Below are 23579 nucleotides of genomic sequence, written 5' to 3' on the forward strand. Positions count from 1 at the left end.
GAATATGCCTACTTTAAATCATAATATGGGCTAACTAAGAAATTTGTCATTGCATTGGTGGAAAGTGCATTATTGTGACTCTTTTGTGCAGAACAATTAGGTAGTTCCTTTGTACCATGTATAGACCAGCGGTTGCACAGAGTTCAGTCAGATCTTCATGGGTTTTATCAAGCCAAAAGCCGTATTTGTAACTGTCGAGTGACAAGAAAAAGGATTTTCAGCAATGTTTGCAAGGCAAGAACAGAGCTGATGGTCAAATATTCATCACAAAAGCAGGGCCAAGAAAAGCATTCCCTTTGGGTCAGGGATCTAAACTGCACAGACGGAGCTAAACCTGTTACAGTGGAGCACTCAAGTCTGGGTAACAAACTAGGTTCTGCAACATTTAAATTGTTTTTGAAAAATAAAATACCTTCTGCAGAAAATCCACAGGTTTTGGTCATGTGGTTTTCCTGGGCTCAATAATTTTTTTGTGTGAGCAAGGAAAACAAGATTTCCCTCCCTTTACTGCCTTCAAATCCTTTGCACATCCCCATGCTGAGCCGTAAAATGTGTTTCTGTAATCTATTTCATATGACAAGCAGAGGCTCATTGATTCCATCTTTGCAGATGTCCTTCAGAACCCATTTGAAAGGCTCCAAGAAACAACTTGCATTAAGAGAGTATTACAGGTTCAGTTCTGCCTCAGTCATGTCAACAATTGCCTTCCTGTATGACTGGTCCCCCTGATCTCCCTGCAAGTAACTGCCCATCCTGAGGCAGAAGAACAGACTCTGCCTCATAGCCTGTGTCATCCATCTGCGGCAAAAACCACTAAGGTCCACTTAAGGCTAGAGATCCCACCAAGCTATCACACTCAAAGCATATGGCTATCATCCCGACCAACTGTCATGTCTACAGTCTAAGTGACCTCATACTCATCCGTCACACTCAGCTGGTGAAGAAGCCATATGCATGAATCCTCTGAAAGACTCAGTCAACCATGACCTTAACTGTAGCTCAGCCATCACTTGTGCAACCACACGATTCAAACCCTAAATGTAAGTGAGTGACTTTTACACTGCTGAGAAATACTTTGCTTGACCAGTAGACCTTGCAGATCCAGAGGCCAATAATACACACCTGGGGTTGGTGAAGCTACGGGGAAAAAAAGCCCCAGAGATCAGCAGCACCTCAGGCTAGAAGTTAACAAAGATCTTTTTTGTTCTTTTAATACCAGCTGAGGACCTGAGACAGAAAAAAAAATCTCGTTCTCCTTCAGTCTCAGAGATAGAGGAACCATTCTTGATTAAATAGTGTTATTAATAGTAGTAATTTGCCTTTAAGCAAGAAGCAAAACGTGATGAGTTTGAGCCTGCTGCTTGCTCACAGTTTTGGAAAGGCATGAAACACCAGAAACTCTGGTATTAACAAAAAAAAAAATCTGTGCCACCTCAACACTAGAGCTTTCTTCCATTCCTATAAAAATATATGACCACGTCACTGTGGCATTAAATGGAGAAATTACTGGTACTCAGGGAAGGAATATCCTTTTACAAGACTTTATTTAATGGCAAGTTTTCTGATAGTTGCCATACCTCAGAATGAGATTGCTTTGGGAATAGCAAATGCTCTTAAGGATGTTGCACACTGTTTTCAACAAAGGTTCCTCATGGAACTGCACTGTCATGCCGAGTGACATTCAAATGACAAAAGCTGTTATCACAGAGATCCTGAAGCATTTATGTCCCTACTCTTGCCCTTTATTTCACTGCTTCTACTTACTTTGCTTTCTGCTGATATAATGCACGTGCAGAAAAAGCATCCTGATGATCAGATTTCTTTTGCTATTTCCTCATTACAGTATACCGGTAACTCTGCAAGTTTATTTAACCATGTCTTGATACTACCTTGCCAGAGTGCTGTTGATCCTTGTTGGCTGAATTTAATTGCAGGAGACATCTAGCACCATCAGTTTTGAATTTGTGGTTTGAGAGTTCACCTACAAACACAATTGTTGTTGCCACAGGAATTGGTCCATCATGTTGTATCACCTCTTTTGTCACATGACCAAAAATGTAACTGACTTGTACAGTAGATGGAATTTCTTAAAGTAAAAACTCCAGGCAGGACCTTAGCTGCTGGATGGGAGGGGTGGTGGGAGGCCTTTCCCCACATTTACTCACCAGTAAAACATGGGTAGTCAATAATGTCCCCCTGACTTTGCTAGAAAAAAAACTTGGTGTTGACAACATGCCAGAAGCAAGGTAGATGTACCTATTACGTGAAGATGACTTCAGCCTCCTTTCCCCAGTGCAAATGTACATTGGCTATTGGGAGCTAAGGACTCACCGTGCAGAGAGAGGCAAGCCCTGCACGCACAGCTCTGGGACTCCTCTAACCGCGGGTATCCAGCAAGCTGAGCCTCGTCCCTGCCTCTCACAAACAGCTGCCAGCTTCTTCATGAAGTGACAGACACACAGAGATTACTGTGGTCCTTCTGGGCTTGTACTGCTTAGATAAATCCCCATTCTTTGCCTTTGCAGACAATAAGCCCTAGCACATTACACAGCCCATGTCTAAACAACCAGCAGTTCTGTACATTGCTCTGCTTAGAAGAGATTTACCATGTTCTGTGTTTACAGTTTGTCCTTTCTTTGTTGTATCTATTGAGCCTTAGGTTGCAAACTTGTCAAGGTAAAGGGCCTGTTAGTTGTTTGCTACACTTCACAACTGTATAGACTAGCAGCACTATGTAGGCATATTCCTTCTGAGCTTTATACTTGGAAACATTATTTTGTGTAGAAATTAGTCAAAGATAGATAGTTATTTTGTCTTTACTGCCCCTGTGGACATCTATTCCAGACTTATGCTGCCTTTTTCAGATTTCAGCCAACTTTTGGATTAAATTTTGAATTTCTGTTTCAGTAGATTTCTAAGTGTACCCAGTCCTCCAGTTGTACCAGCTTGGTTCCTGGGGATTTTTCAAACACTCTCTTCTTCTCTGTTGAAAACATTGCATTGTAACAGTCTTCACTTCAAAATATTATCACGCAACTCTTTAAAATCTTTTTTATGATTTTGAAGTCTTGCAAGGATTTCAATTATAAGTATTTGGCTGACATCTCCTGCTACATTTTATTTCTACAGGATAAAACAATTAAGCCTAAAGACTTACGTATAGAACCGCAGTAAAATGAAGTGTGAACTACTTGCTTAAGCCTCGGAGCCCCATACACCTTTCCTCATGAGTCTGTTTGTCCTGCAAAGAGAAAGAAGAGTTATTAAAAAGAACATCAAAAATACTAGGCCTACAGAGGATGTACGGAGTATTTTGACAGAGTAACTTGAGTGCAGCGCCACATCATTAAAGTCAGCAAAATGGTGAAGGAAAGGTTTGCTACAATCCACAGCCTGGAGTGAGGTCACCAACTAAACTGACTTCATGACAACAAAAGATCCTAGACTGATGAGAAAGTGTCCTCTGATAGAGGTCAGCATTCCTCTGCCTAAACGAGTCTTTCAGGCTTGTGGAGGATAAAATGTGTTAGCTTGACTTGCTTGGGCATATCACACAATAGCATGTGACCATCAGCACTGTGAAACCTTTTGTGGGTTATAAAATGATTAACTGACCATTCAAATTCTAGAAATGCTGCATTTGTAGCAGCAATCAGCTCCTCAGAGAGGAGGCAGCAGAGTGTGAAACCTGAATTCAAGCAATGGGGAGGCTGAAAGAATAATTAAAATTAGAAATAACTTAGAGCTGCTAGAAATTATATTCAAGGTTTGCAGTATAGCAATATCTATATTTATTGATGTGGTTCAGCCCCAGCTGAGCCCCACGCACCGCTCGCTCACCCCTCCCCCGGCGGGATGGGGAGGAGAACGGGAAAGACAAAGGCAAAGCCCCGGGGTTGGGGTAAGGGCGGGTTACCGGGATGGCAAAGCAGAGGGAAACAACAACAGTACTGATCACAGAATATACAAAACGGGTGATAACAGAAAGCCACTCACTGACCCGATGACTGACTGGACGCCCAGCCCACACTCAGCTTGTCCCAGAGCCACGCCAAACCCGCCCTTCCCCGACTGCCCCCCTTTTATGGTGAGCATGACGTCACATAGTATGCAATAGCCTCCTGGCCAGCTTGGCTCACCTATCCTGGCTCCTGGTGAAAACTCTATCCTAGCCAGGACATTTATGTAGATGTGTGTGCGTGCACGTGTGTGCAATGACAATGACATAGTTTCCAAACAGAAAGAGAAAGATAATTGCCAAAAAATGTTCACCAGCTATTACAATTTTCCAGAGTGAACTGTTTTTAAATATTCTCTGAGGACTTCTGGTCATAAATATTTCTAGAGAGTATGCACTTAACTCATGCCAATCAATACCATAAAGCAACACTACAGCTAAGTTAGCGAAGTAGAGAACTCTTACTTATTGACTAAAACCTGATGATTCTTGTATCTAAGGCTCCAGTTCTGCAGCTTATATGGTAATAGTATTCCTAGTTTCAGAAGGTGTGCATGCTGATATTATATTTTTATATATAAGACTAAATATTTTATAGCCTATTTGCCTATTGAGGAAACTTTTCTACCTTGGGGAAAAAAGCATCCTTTTATGAATTTTCTTTAACTTTACAGGAGACTGCCTTTCTCAGAACCAGGATCTCTCTTGGACATTTCTAAGGACTACACACAGGACCTACTTTCTTCTCAAGGGACCTAAGATACTGTGTTTGACTTTTAAGTCAGCCCTAGTATACGGATGTGGACTTCAGGTAGAATGAGCAATGCAAAGAACTTGCTTGGACTTGGCGTCTCCTTGTATTTTTGGGGACTGATGGACCTTACTACAACTGTGCTGTCAGGAAGTGCCAGACCCGTCACTGAAGGACAAGAAGACAACCTGTCAGACAAGCTGCATCAGCGTATGAAGCGGAGCTGGGTGTGGAACCAGTTCTTCGTTCTGGAAGAGTACACTGGAACTGACCCTCTCTACGTTGGGAAGGTAAGACCCGCACCAGGAGGATATCTGGCAGAGTGTCTGTGTATCTGCAGGCCATGGTGAAACACAGGAAGTTTCCCTAAGTGCCTTTACCTTCTTTCTGGCAGTAAATTTATCCGCATTAATTTCACTTCTGCTTCCAAGAGCTTTTGACCAGTGTCACCTTCGTTTGGGAAGAATTTCTGTTTCAAGGGGTTGTCAATATTTTTGCCTATTTCAAAGAGATCTGCTGCATCAGTCATCATCTGTAATTGAGGTAGTGTTAAGATCTGCAGTGATCTTTCCAGGGACTCCTACAATGTCAAGGCAAAGCAAGGTTATATTGACATATGGGGATTAGGAAAGAAAGGGAGAGTTTGTGATCATCTTTCTGTCTGTGATCAAGTCAGCTGGAAGCTAAAACTCACAATCAAATTAAATAGCCAGTTTCTCTTGAAAACTGACATTTCAGGTTTTGTTTCCTGCAAATCTCTAGGGTCAGAGTATCTTCTTGCTTACCACAGCTTGACTGCAAGTTAATTCTGTGGAGTACAGAGAAGTTGCTCCAGATCTAGAAGGGTAGAAGGACAGCTCATTAAATCCAGCCATGCAGGGTCTTATTTTTGCCTTATACCTCAAGAACCTACATATCAGTACAGATATGTGTAAAATGGATCCCTAAGCTCACCCCATCTACTTGGTAGTATTCTGCATTCACTTTTCTGTAGCTCCTTGAGGAACAAGCTGATGGAAATCAGACCAGTGATGTCTGCCATCACAATCTGCCTCACTATAACCATCCTCCTTTTTCTGTTTTCTGTTTTTAAAAACACTGAATTCTTTAAAGTATTGACCCTTTTATTCAAAGAGTTATGGTCAGCACCAACTTTTCTAGTCCACACCAAGGTGAAAAATCTGGAAAAAGTGGAGAGGGGGAGACTTAGTGTGCTTAAGTGTTTGAACAATACAATTAAGATTTTACATGACTAGAATATCAGATACCACTATGATGAGTGCAGACTACATATAGGTAGATGTGAAAAATTAAGAATGAAGAAAGAATGTCAGAAAACAATTCCTTCAGATTTCATTGCTTATGTTTACATGATCAAGTCTCCTTCTTTCCTTCCAAGCTATTCATGTGCAGAAAAAAAAAAAAAGAAAAAAAAAACATATCCAAAGGCCCATTTTGGACTTGTGTTTATCATTCTACAACCACACAGAGCTAAACTGTGTCCTCAGTCTCACCAGTATAAATCAAAATGAATGCACAGGCTTCAAAAGACCTCCTCCTGATTTGTCCCTGCGTGACTGACAGCAAGATGTGCTCTCCTTCCTCCAACAGCAATGGCATTACTAGCGATTGCCACCAGATGAGACCTCATTAGTCTTCATTCATCTCTGCACCTAGCTTTTCAGCTCTTGATATCTCTATTGACTAAAGAAATTAATATTTGTTTTTATGCAATTCCCAGCTTTGGAACAAGGGCCAGACATATTATTTCACATACTCAACTTCATCTGAAATGACTCCAGACGTGCACTGTGAGCTGAATTTTAGCTAAAACAAGTACTGGAAGAAACTGACTCATCTTTGTTTTAGACTTGATTGAGTCATTAGGAGCACAAAAACTTGGCGCGGTCAGCAGTACTCTTGAGCTCGCTACCGCTCAGCTCTGCTGAACCAGGGGAAACAGAGGTGACTCTTCAATGGTCTGTGTCCACCACACAAAGGCCCAAGCTGCCGTGAGTGAGCTCTCTCCAGGACCGCCTACGCCAAGGCTGTCTTAGCATAGAGGTGTGTAAGGGCTAATTAGTTCCCATGGTTAACAGGGCCAATTAGCCCCATGCACTGCTGAGCTCACATGGCTGATGTCTCTGAAGGCTTCCTAACTCTGCATTGCTCTGCGTACACCAGACACCAGGGAACCCTGCTGCCAAAATGGGCCTCGAGGGGTTAAACATTTCATCTTCTCCCATCCCTGAACTGGGTGCAGAGCACCCAGCCAAGCAGTGGGATGAAAGCAGTGGGGGCTGCTGTCAGGGAAAGACTTCCCCTCTTCTCGTACAGCCAAAGGCGCAGGCCCTCGGCAGAAGCTGCAGCCCACCATGATTCGTCACCCCACCTGCGTTCATGCTGCCTGTGTCTTAGGGATCCTTAGGAAAGGGGTCAGCAGGGAATAGACTGTGGGCTGAATTAATTGTTCTGGCAGGCCAGAAATTTTTCAGCCCAAGTCACCCCAGGCTGACTCAGAAATAGCTCTGGAAGGGCTTGCAGAGAGCAGGGCGGAGGTGCAGAAGGACTCCCAGCCTACTGCTCATGGCCAGCACCAGCCCTCCAAACAGCCCTGGGTCCCATGCCTGGCCAGGCAGAGCCTCTTCTAACCGATACCACCCACGACACCCTGAAACATCCAGCTAGTCAGGCCTTGCTTTTATCTACCTGCTTTCTCCAAGCCTGTATCAGAAAGACTGCACAGCATAGATCCAGTTGTATTTACTTTATAGTCTAAAGGCTTCCCATAACAGAGGGGCTCTTCTGATGCTATTGTACAGCTGTTTCTGGCTGGCTAGGTATGACTGAAGCAACCCAAAAAGCACTTCGACTTGAACCATAGGTCTGGGCTTGCCAAATATTATTTTCAAGGCTGCTATGAAAAATGTATTTTGCTACATAACTGTAAGGCAAGTTGCAAAATATCTTCTGGACAGGGAAATGAAAAGAAACTTCTTGAGGTGAAGTCAGTACAATTTTTGCTTTTCTCCAGTGCTCATGATCCTAATTTAAAGTATTTTAGCTTCAGAGGGTCCCTGGTCCTGTCACAGATAAATACAAGGCTCCAACTTACCTAGAGGTTGCCATTATTGCCTAATAAGATGAACGAGGGGAACCAAAGCCCCCACGTTTGCTACAGCAGGTATTTTCCACATTCATCCAGCAGCCTAAACTGCGTCAGTAATTGAACTGGGGACAGACTTCACCACTTTGCTGTGTTGGAGACTCCCTAACTCTGTTTCAAAGGAAAGAGGCATTTGAACCACAGCAGCTGAATGAGTGAATAAAATGCATCCTTTTTACAGACTATCACTGCAAATCAACCAAACTCATTCGCGCATCCTCATAAAAATCCCCTGCAGGTGCTACCTCCCTGGAGGCAGAGAAGGGGGAGCACGTCAAGGATGGTGTCACAGCTAGACACCGCTAGGTTAGTGGAGCTGCACGAGTCCTCCCCTGAGCTGCCCTCGGCAGCACCACTCTCTTCCACATGCCCTTTGCCGGGAAACGTGTCGTTCAGATGCAGATGTAGCCTCCTTAATCTTTTGTACTATCGTCATGAAAAGCAGCAACCCAGGTTGACATAGTTAACAATTTCTCAGGAGTTATCGGCTTTATTCCTCCCATAGTCCATTCTTTAATATGGAGGAGAAAGTACAAATGAATTCCTCCTACTTCTGTGTCAGCCGCATAGCAGCACAATTTATTGCACCACCCATAAACCAGAGGCAACTTAAAACTTGATCACCTTTTCACCACAGTGACCTCTGCATACACCCCAAACTGATATTGGGTTTGGTGTGAGCAATGGTGTGAGCTTCGGTCCCTTCAGACACCAAATTCTTTCAGATTTATTGCAGTCTGGAAGTATTAGGTCTTTTATGCTCTTTTTTGCTTTGTCTAGAAAGAGCAGGTTATTCGAGAAGCTGCAGAAGTGCTGCTAGCATTTCTTACTGCCTAGCCTTGGTTGAGACCCAATGTTTTTAACAAATCACAGTTAGACAGAGATCCTCTTGTACTCCCAATTTCTTATTAGCGTGCCATGTTCATTCCTTGTTTGCTCCCTACACAACTGCATTCATTCCAAATAGGGCTCTGGACAGAAGGTGTAATTTAACCCATGAGTTTGATTCAGTATCTTCCTCTAAGTCTTTTAAACTTTCCCAAACACCTTCTGCTATTTTAAAAGATGCTTTTTTTTTTTTTTTTTTTTTTTTTTCTTTTTTTTTCTTTTTTCTTTTTCTTTTTTCTTCTTTCTCTTTCCCTTTTTCTTCTTTCTCTTTCTCTTTCTTTTCCTTTCCTTTTCCCTTTCTCTTACCCTTTCCTCTTCCTCTTCCTCTTCCTTTTCTCCTCTTTTTTTCTATTTCTTTTCCATTTTTCTTTGCCTTTGCCCTTTCTTTGACTTTGAATTCGACTTTGACTTCTTCTTTCTTTTTCTTTCCTTTTTCTTATTTAACAAGGACTTGTTGATGTTCCAAAGCACATTTTCTTCCATCAGGCACAGCTCTAATTCCCCAATCACGTCTAACATCTGTATCTGTCTCAGCAGCTGCATTCTCTCACTGACGCACTGATGCACTAAAACAAATGCCCAAGATGTAGCTTAGTGGTTCTGAATCAATTTGAAAAACTATAATAGTGTCCTCCTTCTGGAAGCATCCTGTTTACTAGCTCCTACAGTGATAATCTCTGAGTTATGGGTGTTTAGGGTAAATAATGACAACCACTGTCTTTTTTTTAAATTAATCACAAGATGGTGTTTGCTGAAGATACGCTACTTTGCAGTCCTGGCACCTGCATGTGAATTAGTACACATGGCAGTCATCTAAATTTGTCTGTTTGCCACTGCCAAATTTTTCTGGGCTTGTTCTTCCTCCATTTAGCTGACACATCACCTGAGAGCTGCCAGCATTCCTCCGAAGGACCGATGTCTCTCAGATGCAGTAGCCCCTGCAGAGACCAGTGGCAAAGCGATGCAATGAAATACCAATGACCTGGCATGGCAGTTGTCACAATCTGTGCCTTCAGCTCTTGCAGCCCCTTTGCAGTGCTGCTGCCCTTAACGCTCGGTGCCCCAGCAGTCATTAAGAGCCGATGGGCCGCCTACCTACAGACCTGTCTGCAGGGTGGGGTGTGCCATACAAAACCATATAGATCCCACCTCAGCTGAAATCAGTCTTACCCTAAAAAAAGGAGTAGGCCCAAGTTTTGCGTAGGTCATGTGCTGCACTCTGAAGGGCTAGTAAGGAAAACAACCTCCGGAGAATGAGTATCTTCCAACCAGACCCTTCACTGGGGGAAATGGTCTTTCAGTTCCCAATTCAATGGCTCCATGTGTCCTAAAACAGCTGAAGAGCTGGTCCACTGGCATTAGAAAAGCTTAGGTCAGATAACCCAATTTGTCCACATCCCTATAATGGTTCTTCCTATGTGAAATGTTATTGTACGGTTTTCAGCATGCTTTTAAATAGCTCAGAGATGAGATTTCTTCTTTCCTTCTCTCTTCAGAGAATAGCCTGTAATCGAATGTATCAAGTTTGACTTCTGCTTTTCCACACGAATTATCCATTTATATTTGGATACTTTCTTCAAATCCTACCAATCCTGTGTTCATATATTCAGGTTATTATTCCAAGATTTTTCTCTCCAGTACAAGTAGTTTCCTATGTTTGGCCCCATCCTCCACAATTATTCCCGTATGTCCTTTGAGCTCACCAAAGCATTAAATGCACACTTAATTCTGACCATATTTCTTGAGATAATTAGCTCATATATGCATTTTTAAATGTGCTTAACTGAATCCAGCCCACTTCAAACACTTTTTTTTTATTATTTATCTGGTTTTTATTCATCTCTCAAAATGATAATCACACCGGAAAACAGTATTCACACCTGAACCATTCTCAAAAATCCCATTTTGCTTATTGCACCTCAAGTCTATTGCCTTCCTGTCTTTTGGGACTGAACCAATACCATCTCTGGGCATTGGTCTTTATGCTCTATTCCTCAAAAGCAGGGAAGTTTGAGCATACTGTTAAGCATCTTCATAGCGTGAGTGAAATTAAGTGATTTGTTTGTCTTTTGATAGTCATTCCCATATTTCATGGGAGCCAGGTGTTTAACAGAATGGTAGTCCCCAGGATGATTTGTTTCTCTGTTTTAGGTGATAATTAGCACTGCATTTACTTTTCTTCTGTTCTGTTGCATTCACAGCTATCTGTGGCTGCTCAGAACTAATTAGCAGTCATGCAATAAATCCATTTCCTAATTCCCTAGAAAATCTGGGATGCCTCTCATCTCTACAGCCTTCCATGGCTTACCTTACGTACTGTTCAACAATAATTCGTTCCTGAAAATGTAAGGACCCAGCCTAATTTTTTTTTTTTTTTTTTTTTTTGGTGGGGGGGCAGGGGGGGATATTTCTGAATCATGACAGTTACTGAGTAGCTCTCCCATCCCGCTTTCCCCTTGATCCCAGATTTGCCTTATCTGCCCCAGCATTATACTGCCTCTGGAATATATGCCTCCTTTTAAGCCATGTGAGCAAGCACAGTCTGCAGCTTTGCTGACCTCACCTTATCCCAAGCCTGGCAGTGAGTCTTTCTCAATGGTCATTGCAACCAGGCAAAAGATAATTATTGTGTTGAGTGAGATTTCAAAAAGGCACAGAGACTGTTCCTGTTTGGGTGTCTCTGCCTTTTCTTCTGGCACAGCTGTGGGTGAAGAAATGGGAAGACAGGAGAGGGGTTTTAATTGCAACTCTGTGATACAGACTTTACTGAGTATCTGCCTTTTTCAGCAAAACAAGTTCATTAAAACCAGCTTGTGAGTCCCAACAGTGAGACCAAATTGCTCAGGATGCTCACATGCTTAGTGTCTCTCAGCAGCTGCTTGCCCAGCTCATGGTCTAATTGAATCCTCTTCCTTTCCGCAGCTCCACTCTGACATGGACAGGGGCGATGGTTCAATCAAATACATCCTCTCGGGAGAGGGAGCTGGCATTGTGTTTACAATTGATGATACCACAGGGGACATTCATGCCATTCAGCGACTGGACCGGGAAGAAAGGTCGCAGTACACCCTGAGGGCACAAGCTTTGGACAGGCGAACGGGTCGGCCGATGGAACCGGAGTCAGAGTTCATCATCAAAATCCAAGACATCAATGACAATGAACCCAAGTTCCTGGATGGACCTTACGTAGCCTCTGTTCCAGAAATGTCACCTGTGGGTAAGGCAGATTTTGTGGAGTCCCTTCCCCCTGTACGCAAATTGGAGACGGTCATTAAAACGTAAATTCCCTGACTTCTTGGACTCAGCTTTTGCCTCTTGCGCAGGAGCTGCAGGGCAGGAGAGCTTCCCGCAGGGTGCCTGACTGCCGCAGAACAGGGATAGCAGGCTTTACACCACCGTCAGCTGGGCCCCTCTGAAAGAAAACATGCCAAGGGAAGCAGGAGAGCTGAAAAAAGGTGTAATTCGAACATGCCACCCTAAGACAACTTGCAGTAATGTAGTGCCCCTTCTCTCCTGCCGTCAGATGTAGCAACAGTGATGCCCATGAGACATCCATTATCATCCAGAATATAACACAAGTCTAGGAACCTATTCTAGTTCATACTGAGAGCTAAAATACTGTCCAGGAGACCTTGAAATCATGGAGACATGACAACAATTATTATCATCAGCTTTGTTCCTTCTAATCTGTTTAAATCTGCAAGGAACACAATTCAGTGGATCCCATTTGCTCTCCACCTTGAGAGAGTGGGATCATGTCAAAGACAGTTCCGTTATTGCAATGGAGCCAGAAGACATACAGCAGCTTTCCTATATACAGAAGTCAGGAGAAATGATTTCCATATAACTAATCCAACAGTCACATAAAATACTGTTTTCCTGTACTTTTGTCTGTCTTTGGAGATCCTTATTGCTTTTAGGTCTGTGACATCACTACAAAGATAATACCATATAAATCACATGTCCTGAAGTTATAGATATGCTTCAAATTCTCATTCTTCAGTATTATGTCAACATAAAGCTAGAGACAAGCATCAAATACAAAAGTTCTGTTCAGAAATAATATTTCTTAATGGCAATGGCTAGCTTGAATTCGGATTTATTTTCCAGCTAGTATCTAGTAACACTAGATTTGTTTCTAACATAAGACATTATGTAGAAGGCTAGATGCATTCATAAAGGCATTGTCTGACATTTTAAGGAGTCAAAACTCACATATATTTCAAACAGTTATGCCTTACCTTCTCCTTGTTCTTGATAAATTACATCACCTGCAAGCCATTATTAGCTTCAGAGGAAGCAGACCTTGAAAACCAATTGAAGAAAAGAAATACATACGCATCTGTGCAGGTTCCAAAAGGCACTTGAGCAGGATATAATCTCTGGGCCATGCAATGTAAATTGCAATCCCACAGAGAGATTATCTCAGACATACAACCCTTCATGCTCGCTATTTGTGTACAGTTTTCATCCCTTAGTCAACATGCAGTGTCCATGGGCCCGCTGCAGCAATTCGTGATTTATGTCAGCAGAGCTATAGATCTTATTTGAGGTGCCTTTAAATAACATTTAATATCAAGAAAAGGGGAAAAGAAGCAAGCAGTATATAACTGCCAGCTCTCTGCAAACCATAACGAAGTACTGTTAGATCAGCAATTCTGTAACTGTGGTCCATCGAGTACTTGCTCTTTTTTATCTTCTTATAGATGCATGATGAATTTATGCCTATTAATTCTTTTAGCACTAATGAGATACAAGTATGAGCAGTAAGTACAAGTACTATGAGCATCAAATGAAGAAGTTCAGTGTGAGAAAGCTCATTAGGCATTTCTATTTATTTTGAACTGTGTACTTTTCATGCCAGCTTTTTATCCCACAAGGTCTTACCTGATGGGTTTTTTTGTCAGGCACCTCTGTTATCCAGGTGACAGCAACAGATGCTGATGACCCAACCTATGGGAACAGCGCAAGAGTAGTGTACAGTATTCTCCAAGGACAACCATATTTCTCTGTGGACTCTCGGACAGGTATGTTATATCATCAGGGAATGAGGCATTGTGAAAACTGAAAGAAAAAGTTTCAAGCAGAAAGAAAAGGCAGTGTATCATGACTGTGGTCAGAGAAACGTATTTCTATGGTTTGGAGCCAAGATAGAGCAGCACTGTGCGAGGGTTGAAGCAAGGCTGTGGTAATGAGCTCCAGAAGAAGGACATGCTTTCTGCAGTGATACATTCATCTGAATGACCATATTCTGCAGCTTGGGAGCTCGGTGAGTTTGGTGCTGTAAATACTCTTGTTGGCTTCTATCATTGCAACAATGTCTTCAGCAGATCTAGCTGGTAACAAGGAGGGGGGAAGCAATCTATGAACCAACAAGGATTGGAAAGTGCAGGCTAAAGGATGAAGTTATCTGGAGTAGTTTTACCTAAGGGTGTTCTTGTTAAGAACCTTAAATTTATCTATAGGACACTCTCTCTGTTTTGCTTGCTTGCTCTCCCCCTTTTCTGTGTATATCCAAGGTTTATATCCAAAAGAGGAATCTGACAGGTTTTGACAGTTTCTACAGGGCATTTGTAGTGCTAAGGTCAGAAACTCATGAGACAATAGTCACTGCTGAGCCCTAGGCGACAAAATAGAAAAAACACTGCATAATCTACTTTTGAAAGTTAGCATTTTATTGAGTAGGTGCTTTAGCCAAAGACAAACTTGTATGTGGCATGTTATGTCCTCTGCTCTTTACAATGTAAATAAAACAGTAATGTTCATTTTGTAATCAGGTTATCAACCACAGACAAATAAGGGCATAATTATAGATTTGCTAAGTACTGAATGATTTCTAAGAAAGCAAAGCAGCAATATTCAAGGTCAGATCCAGTACAGATTTAATTGCTAGATTGCAACTTAGAAGATAGGCCCTTAAGTTCAAAATCATGTCCTTGATTGGTATTTAATCCAGAAAGGATCTTTTTCTCTACTTACTAATTTCCCAGTCACTTAGACCTGCATATCTGGACATGTCCAGAGCAATCTCAGCCTTCACAAGGGCACCCATTTAGGCTAAGCACAGTTGTGAGCCAGAAACTGTTTCCCCATCCCAGGCACAGGACTCTATGCAATTGCAGCGCTCACATTCTTCTAAAACAGAGCTAGAGCGTGAACGATCACCAGGTCCTTTATATTGATGGGTAGTGATTAAAGCATCTAATAGTGGGCAACCCATTTCAATACACTCCTCTGCTGGAAGCACTTGGGGTCCTTATCCTTCACCTTCCGACACAACCTCCTGGTTCCTGAAGCGTGCTCCTGTTCCTGTTCTGTCACTGGCCTCACAGATGTGGAACGAATGTATATGTGAAGGCACAATTTCAAAGGAAAGCTGACAGCCTCCTCCTTCTTTTTTCCAGAATACTTTTACAGCCTGTCCATGATCATATTCCCCTAGAAGGTAAAAAAAATGTGGATTTAAATCCCCTCAGGCAGGGTAGGAAAAGGCCCCTGAGTCTCCCACTTCCCAAGAAACCATCTGGCTGTTACAGAAAAGAAAGGACATCACCTCTGCTCTTTAATACTTTTTTTAAGAGAGTGAACTTCAGTCAGTTTGGTGAAAGAAATGGTATCGGCACCTTTACTTTGGAAGTTCTGAGGGTCTGAGCCTTTCCCATAGCCCTAAGGAACGTTTTAAGGTTCATCACCATCCTCAGCGTTTCCTTGCTGACCTGTTGTGTGCAGCAGCATCAGAGGCTCCCTGCTCAGCACGGCTGCTCCTCTGGGTCGCATTTGGAGGAGCATGAGCCCCAACCTGGATCTGAGTCCTGGTGTCCTGGACTGGCCCTCCTCTAGGGACCAGAGGCTGCAAAAACCAGGCATGGCAGAGCCTGGCTTTTAGGGACTGATGTGGTTTTTTTAGATCCAGCCTGTTCTGTATTAAGGACAAGCCAAGAGTGGAAATTACCTACAAAGTATTCATATATGGAGAAAATGCTCCCCCAAATGCTAAGCATTTTCATGTCTTATTTATATCTGTGGGAGTTGAGAACTACAGCACTTCATGGGAGTCACTCAACTTTGCAGTATGAGACTCTTAAGGATTCCACAAAGCAAGATTAAAATAGTGCACTGTGAATTGTTCAGTACTGGTCACTATTTCTTTTCTTCTACATACAGTGATAATTGCCAATGCAATATCTTTTTACTGCTTTTTTATTAAACCCATACATTGTCTTTTTGCTAAAAATAAAGACTAAATGCAGATCACTCAAGCTAATAGTGTCCCGATGTGCAAGTATTGCACGTTGAGCCCTGCGACTGGGATGGTGCCTGGAGCTGAAACATAATTGCCCCCACAGAGGAGGGCACCCCAAATGTGTCACGGCCCATGTCTAGAAAGGGCCATTAGTGCCCTAGAAAGTGTCCCCTGGCAGTAGATCCCCTGGGCTGCATCACCAGCCGCTGCTTCTCTCCTGCTAAGGGACCCTCCTGGAGCCGAGCAGCCTGTTGAGGAGTCATGTCGGGCAGGCGTGTTGCGAAGGAGCTAGCTGCCGGCACGCTGTGGGCAAGGAGATGCTGAGGGCGTGAGGAATGGTTCGCACTGGGAGGACTGGAGGTTTGACAGCTCTGAAACGTAGGCTTCTGCACCTTCATCCTGGCAGAGAGACGTGGGGAAGGGCAGGAGTCAGTGGGGGCAGCCGGGTGAAAAGGACGGGAGCGCATTCACCGACAGACGTGAAGCCCACGGGAAAAGAAAGAGGAGCACTCAAACCCCGAGGCAGACACCCGACAAGCTCGGGTGAGGCGAGGCCAGTACCGCAGGCAGAGGCCGGGCACGGCGGATGCGGGCAGCGGGAGCGGGCAGGAGCGCCCGGCGGCGCGGCAGCCCCCGCGGCAGGAGCCGCTTCCCCAGGCGGCGGCGGCAGCGCTGCCCGGGCCGGGTGCTGGCAGGCTCCGTTAGAGAAGTGTTGCTGCCACCTCATGTCCTCTCGCAGTAGTGTTACCCCGAAGGAAAGGGACCTTCTGCAGGGTGAGGGGAGCAGGGTGACCAGCCCCCGCCTCCAGCCGCCCCTTCCCAAACCAGCGGTAGCTCCCCAAATTCTGCTCTCATAGCCCCCAGCGTGGGTCCCGAAGGGCCCTGGCAAAGCCCGCGGGCTTATGTCAGGCTGCCGCCAGGACTGCGTGTGTAGGGACACTCTGGAAAACTCGTCTGGATGTATCTTTTAAGTAATCACATCACTCCCACCTTTTGTGGGGACATATTTATCCTGAGCAGGGCCTTAATTCAGCACAGCACACTCTGTTCCAGAAATATTTTTCCAGCTCCCTTGGAAGGCAACATTTTAATTTTGAACAGACAGCCTGCCCCACAGCTGATGCATTTTCACTGGGCTTCTTTAAAATTCACACCTTCTGTTAACCTAGATTTAATTTGGGTGAGTTTTACTCTGCCAGGAAAGGTGAAACCGAATACGGAGTCTGGTCTCATTCTTGACATAGGGAGTACAATGCAGGAGGAAGACCACCCCACCTTGTTTGCGTATTCTTTAACTGCCATTTCTTTTGTTCCCTAACCCCTTCCCCCCACACACCCCCCAATCTCACAGGCTTAATTAGGACAGCTCTAATGAACATGGACAGAGAAGCAAAAGAATATTACGAAGTGATTATCCAGGCCAAGGATATGGGTGGACAGCTGGGAGGATTAGCTGGAACAACCACAGTCAACATTACCCTTTCTGATGTCAATGACAATCCACCCAGATTTCCACAGAGTGAGTACCCGCTGTGTCAGGATGGGCAAAAAGGGGTGACTGAGTTGTACAGCTGCTGTTTGCTCTCATTTCAGCCATTTTTCAAACTCGGGATAGTGACAATTAGAGACGGGCAGAATTTCAGATCAATGAAGGAACTTTTCATTCAGAAAAATGTCAAAAGGGAACATTCATCAGCTTGTCTTTCAGAAGAGGTTTCTGACCTCCAAAATCATCAAAAAACAACACTTTTTTTTAAAGGATGGGAAATTAATTTACAGAAAAAGGAAAGGAGTTCTTTTGTGTTCCTAGACTGCTCACAGCCATTGCCATTGGCTGCTAATTGCTGCCCTGCTTCTGTTTTCATCCTATCTCCGAAAGGATGTCTGTCAAATCAGGGACATGTGGCAGTGCTGGAAGTTGAAAGGTAATTCATTCAACACTCCAGCCAGGCCGCTGCAGGGGAGCGTCTGGTAGCTGTGCCACCAGTGTGGAGTGCGTTGTCATACAGGCAGCCCTCCAGTGAAGGTTCATCTAAACCTTGGCAATACACAGTTAAACCCTAAGATATGTAAAAGTCACAGTTAATGGAATGCAAAAATAATAAGCAACTCCATTCTTATCAGTAATGTTACTTACAAAAGTGAATCTCAAAGCAAGATTTGCAATATTTTGCTCTTTCTTTTAAAATTTTTTTTAGATCAAATTTACCTACATAATTCTGTATTACTGTTAAAAGTTTGACAGCAACTTTTTGGGTTCGATTGAACTAAATCTCTCAAGGGATATACTTTTTTTTTTAAAGAAAGCTGATTCTTTTGGTGGTGTAAATCAGTCTCAAGCCATCTTGGTTTTGCTGTTTTTCTCATCTAGCTGAGAAATGAAAACTCCTGCAGTTCTTTTTGTTGCTGTTTTTCACCATCTGTTTTTGCATGTTGCACTCCTAAATCAAAGCATTCCACTAAGATCAGCAAGAAGCCTCAACTTCCAATTGTCTTCTTCTGTCAGAGCAACTTGTTGAATGCACCATTGCCAATCCTGTTTTGAAAGTGACATGAATTGTAACTGTTTGATATCAAACTCTTGATTAAGAAAAATGAGAACAGATCAAACCTAATCCTTGGTGTTATTCTGCCTTATAAAGCTCAATAATTGGTGTAGGCAACAGAATGCAGCAAGAAAGATTTGAACATAATGTATGATGGCACAGAAGTATTTTAGATCCAACATTTATATTTTTAAACACATTTTTAAAATAGCAGCTCTCTTTTTCCCCAGGCTTGCTGCTAAGCAAATTAGTGATGCACCAAATGTGCTCAAGACAGGGTTTGTAGGGAGAGGTAGTATATTTTAATAGAGCACCTGGTAACTTTGGAAGAAACAGGCAGGCGTCTGAGCTCCCAAAGCCTTATTCAAGGCTGAAAAGAAGTTTGTACAGACTTGAGAAAGGATTTGTGGTGCTCGAAACCTGTGTGTTTATTCCGGCTGTACAAGCCGATCTAATAAAAGATGCCTGGCCTATTAAATCTGTTTCATATCCTGCTTTCTATCATGGCTGCAGCAGCACTGGTGTTAATTGCCCTATTTTTCTAGTTGAAGTTCCCATTTTCAGGTATATTGCTGTTTTGAAAAGAACCCGTTGAACAAACCTGTTGATATGAAAAACACCTAAATAAAACTTTCCCAGGCAATTCAGTCGGGCTGTGGCTTTTTAAAGGAAGTCACAACGCTGTTGGAGCTTTGGGAAAGGTACTAGAGGCTCCCTGCAGGCTATGCAGTATTGTGGCCCGCCCTGATCTACCTTTTGCATCGCTGTGCAGTTTTCCGTTCCTTTTCACAGCCTGGTTTTTGCTCCCCTCTCCCTCTCTGCTGCTTTTGCCAGAGCACTATCAGATGAGTGTGCTGGAGTCCGCTCCCGTCAGCTCCACTGTGGGCCGCGTGGTTGCTAAAGACCTGGACGAAGGCATTAATGCGGAGATGAAATACAGCCTTGTGGATGGAGATGGTCTGGATGTATTTGATATTAACACTGATCCTAATTACCAAGTCGGCATCATAACTGTGAGAAAGGTAGTAAAGTTTCCTTTTTATAGTAATTTATATGCCTAACAGTCCTGGTTATATTTTATGTGTGCAATATTCCCTTATGCTTGTAGTAACTTGCTTCCCATTACATGACAGTAGCCCCTTTCCTGCTATAAAACACAATTTTTTTTTAACATTCATTGCTAAAATATGAAAGCAGACTGCGTTCCTAGGAGCAACCTTTAAAAAGTGGGGACAGCATTAGCATAAACATGTCTTTTCCCACCAAAGGAATGTTCTGATTCACTATTTATCTATTTAAATATTCTCTGTAGCTTAATTATCCTACAATGCAAGAAATTAGATCAATATTTGCATTTGAACTGTACACATTTTTCACTCCGGTGTCCCACAAACAATAATAAAGCATGCCTTAGAATTATTTATAAACCAATAAAACTCAGGCAGTTTTTTTTTTTAATTGCTGCTTGAAGATCCATAAATGCTAATGAGGCCAGAAGAAGCTGTCTTTAAAATGGCAGCTGTGAAACTGCTAGTACTCTGTACCTCAGGCTATGCAGAAAGGAATAGAGTATTTTGCTTAGACTCCCCGCTATAGGATATTTATTCTACAATCTTACATAAATGCTAGAAGTTCAGCTCTGTTTCTAGGTTATGAAATTGTAACCATATTTCTGCCTAAGCATAGCTAGCGTACTAATAAGGAAGTATAGTCTCCATTTAAATAGCCTGGGACTAAATTGTGCACTAAAAAAGAACAACACATGAGAGAGGTTTGACCCTGCAAGCCTCAATGCCCTACAGCAAAGCATTTAAGCATGTATTTATGGTCACCTTTCTCCAACTCTTGTTCACACACACACTAGTCTCTAAAGTAAGTGCGTGCTTAAGTGCTCTGCTGGGATGAAATAGATGTTGAATGCAAACTTTAATGTAATTTTTCACTCATTTATTGATGAAAGAAAATTGTTTGGAATAAGTGTGTCGATAAGCTTGACTTTTGTTATTATGAATACAGTTTTACTAGATGTTCATTGTGTGTCAGGAGGAGGAGTTATAATTTATGGCATCAATTTATGGCAGATATGTACTGGCATCAGATACATACTGCTCAATCCACCTACTGTACATAAATGTTTGTAAAATTCTATATATGCCTGTAGCTTTTTGTAATGTTATGATTATGAATAGCCAAACATTGGGAAAGTTGTCCTTTGGATCCACTCAAGAAAAAAAAAATAATCAACTGGTGCTGATAGAAAAGGATATCAAAATGGGGGAGTGAGGGGAGAGAGAGAGAAAATTTCTAAACCCAGTATGAAATCTTCTTTGAAAGAAAGCAAAACTTTCCCTTTCATTTTTCTAGACAGATTTGCCAAACAAAATAACTAACACTTCTATCATGGGCATCAAAAAGTCAGAATTTACAGTTACAGATCAGACCACTGCTTGTGGTCTTGTGACCACTTATCTCAGCCAACTAATCCCACAAAATGTTGAGTGCTTCCTGAAGAGTTACAGCTCCTCCAGAGCTCCCCGCCCGTGAGGCTGATACTCACTCCAGTGACAGCCTTTCCCTTCTCCCTGCCTCCGCTTTCACGCTGCTCGGAGCAGGCAGGGGGGTGGGTTACCCAGCCAGCACGGAGCCCAGCGCCCGGGGACCCCCGCTCTGCCCTCCTGCCCGGCCGCTGCCCCCGGTCAATCACTGTCTCACGGCCGTTCCTGCTAAATCCTGGCCGCGCGGTGCAGCTCTCGGTGTCTGTCTCAGCACCGGGGGAAGGAGGACAAGGACAAGGTGGGGTGTCCGTGGGATGCCTCTCCTCTCGGCTGTATTTTGCGGCACGCTTGGTTCGCAGGAGAAGGCAATCTTCCTGCTCTCGCCACAGGACCAGTGTTGGAAAGAGGTTTGAACACACCCATGGAAGACAAATCTGATGAGGGGGGCGGCCATGTTGAGGCATTGGCATGTGAGAGGATCAGGAGGGAAAGCCAGAGCAAACTGTCTGAATTCAGGAGCATCAAAAATGTGATGACCTTGCACACTTGTTTGATTTTCTCACTTTTTCAAACTAGGTAATTAAGATTTTTCCTAATGCCGTTGGGTTTTATAGTTATTACGTGCTTGTGTGATTTAACTGCTCTTTTTATTACTTCGATTTTTAGTGTACATGCAGTGTTTCTTACACAGTTTTCTTCACATGAGAAACCATGAGATACAATGGCCTCTTTCTTAGTATATGTTTAGGCAGCTTTGCATTGCACATTCCTTGCCAGATGGACAGTAAGTGTTGCTTGGTCACGTGAATATATTTTATTGCTATTTTTACAATGCATAAATATGGTAGACCGTAATGACTCTGCAGTAATGGGTAATATGTTTGTAGATCTAGCTAAATCCTTGCTGACAAGTGCTATGCCTACAGTAGTCACTGATCTACCAGGTGGAACTAAGAGGAGTAGGAGTAAGTTTCAGATCATCTGTTTGTACCTCCTGCCACAGGTTGCACAGTTCATACTGTATTGCTGCACAGCATCTCCAGTTATACTGGACTATCATCTCCCCCAGCACAAGAAAACCAGTTCCCATTCCAGTCTTCATTCCTCCCTCCCATGTACTAAATGCTGAGTGAGTTTTAGTTTTATAATTTCAAGAACTCCACTCTTTCATCAGACATTCCTATGCAGGACATCAGTACTGGTAATTTTACTGTGAAAGCTTGATCTTTTGTATGTCACTGCAATGTTTCCACTTCTGAAGAAAGAAGCTGTTGTGGCAGTAGACAAGTATGGAAGCCTCCACTGAATTCAGAGGGTGTTTTGAGGCCCATAGTATATACTCCTGCCATGCCCGAGCATGTGAAACTTCTGCAAATGCTGCTTAAGCTAATACATGTCTCATGGCCGCAGAATTGGCTGGCTGCACTATTGAGCAAGGCAGAAAAGAGATGGGTTATGACTGGACATGGAGGATTGCACTGTTACAGTAATGATCTTCGCACCTTTGACTTCCAGTTGCTTTGGCATTCTCCTCCTTCTCTATTTCCCTGCCCATCTCCTTGCCCCAGTCTGGTGGTAGGTCTTCAAAAAGAAAGAGCTGAATAGGGAGGGCAAAGCTGTTGGCTGGGAACAGCAGTGATCTTGCTGGAGTCTGAATGAACAAAGGCTGTGTGTGATAGTTCCACACACAATGCTGAAATCCCTATGTACGAATAAAGCCACACATTTTGAAAGACATTCGTGTAACAAAAAGGAGTATGTCCCATTGGGTGACCCTGAGAATTGAGCCATTTCTTTCCTGGTACAAAATTTGTCTTGCTCAGGATCTGTGCCCGCTAAGGGAATCCAGTTGTGCTGGTTTTCAGCTTTAAAACTCCCCAGATGATACCAATGAAGGGTTGTGACCATTTAACCGCAGCAGGATTGCTTGGAACTTCTAAAAGTGCAACTTAGGAAGTATGATTGTGTCCTCTCTAAGGTGTACTTCATCCAGTGAAAAATTTTTGTTTGTTTTGGAATGATCCTTCCATACTGTCATTCTGGTTGTCAGATGTTTTTAGTTGTCTTTTATCAAGACTGGTAAATTGCACGTTAAATACAGAACTCTCCATTTAGGTCTAAGCAGGTTTTGGAGAGGCCCTATTTTCTTCAGAGATCTGCGAAAAGAAGGGGAAAGGTAGAAGAAAAAATATTATTGAAAAGTTCAGTGCCAGCGTCAATTATTTCTATATCCATGTTCACCAAATAAGTAGTTTTATCTAGAAAGGAAATCAAATTCATGAAACTACTAACAGAGGAAGCTGCCTGCCCTTTATGCATTATCCCAGGAAAGAGAATTAAGCCATTCCCACTCCCTGTTTCAAATGATACTTGAGTATTTAATACAAAGTGGAAGGGCTCTCGCAGGAAGAAGTCAGGGTAGCTCATAGTGCTCCGAAATTCAACTATTCTCTAGGCAGGGAGGAGATTCAAATCCTAACACTCAGCACACCTGGACTATGAATCTGTGCTTAAGTCACTTATGGCAGAGGT

The 23579-nt window shown here is 43.0% G+C and overlaps 1 protein-coding gene across 1 annotated transcript in view; it reads left to right on the forward strand.

The window, feature by feature from the left end:
- CDH20 (cadherin 20) overlaps nt 1-23579 on the forward strand; it is a 122237-nt gene that overhangs the window by 78412 nt on the left and 20246 nt on the right. Inside the window, exons 2-6 of the mRNA XM_075744856.1 lie at nt 4633-4999; nt 11686-11980; nt 13671-13790; nt 17358-17525; nt 19387-19574. Of these exons, the coding sequence (XP_075600971.1) occupies nt 4757-4999; nt 11686-11980; nt 13671-13790; nt 17358-17525; nt 19387-19574 (1014 nt within the window). The 5' untranslated portion in view covers nt 4633-4756. The remainder of the gene's footprint in view (nt 1-4632; nt 5000-11685; nt 11981-13670; nt 13791-17357; nt 17526-19386; nt 19575-23579) is intronic.

This window comes from Balearica regulorum, chromosome 2, assembly GCF_011004875.1.
Source record: "Balearica regulorum gibbericeps isolate bBalReg1 chromosome 2, bBalReg1.pri, whole genome shotgun sequence".
Taxonomy (NCBI): domain Eukaryota; kingdom Metazoa; phylum Chordata; class Aves; order Gruiformes; family Gruidae; genus Balearica; species Balearica regulorum.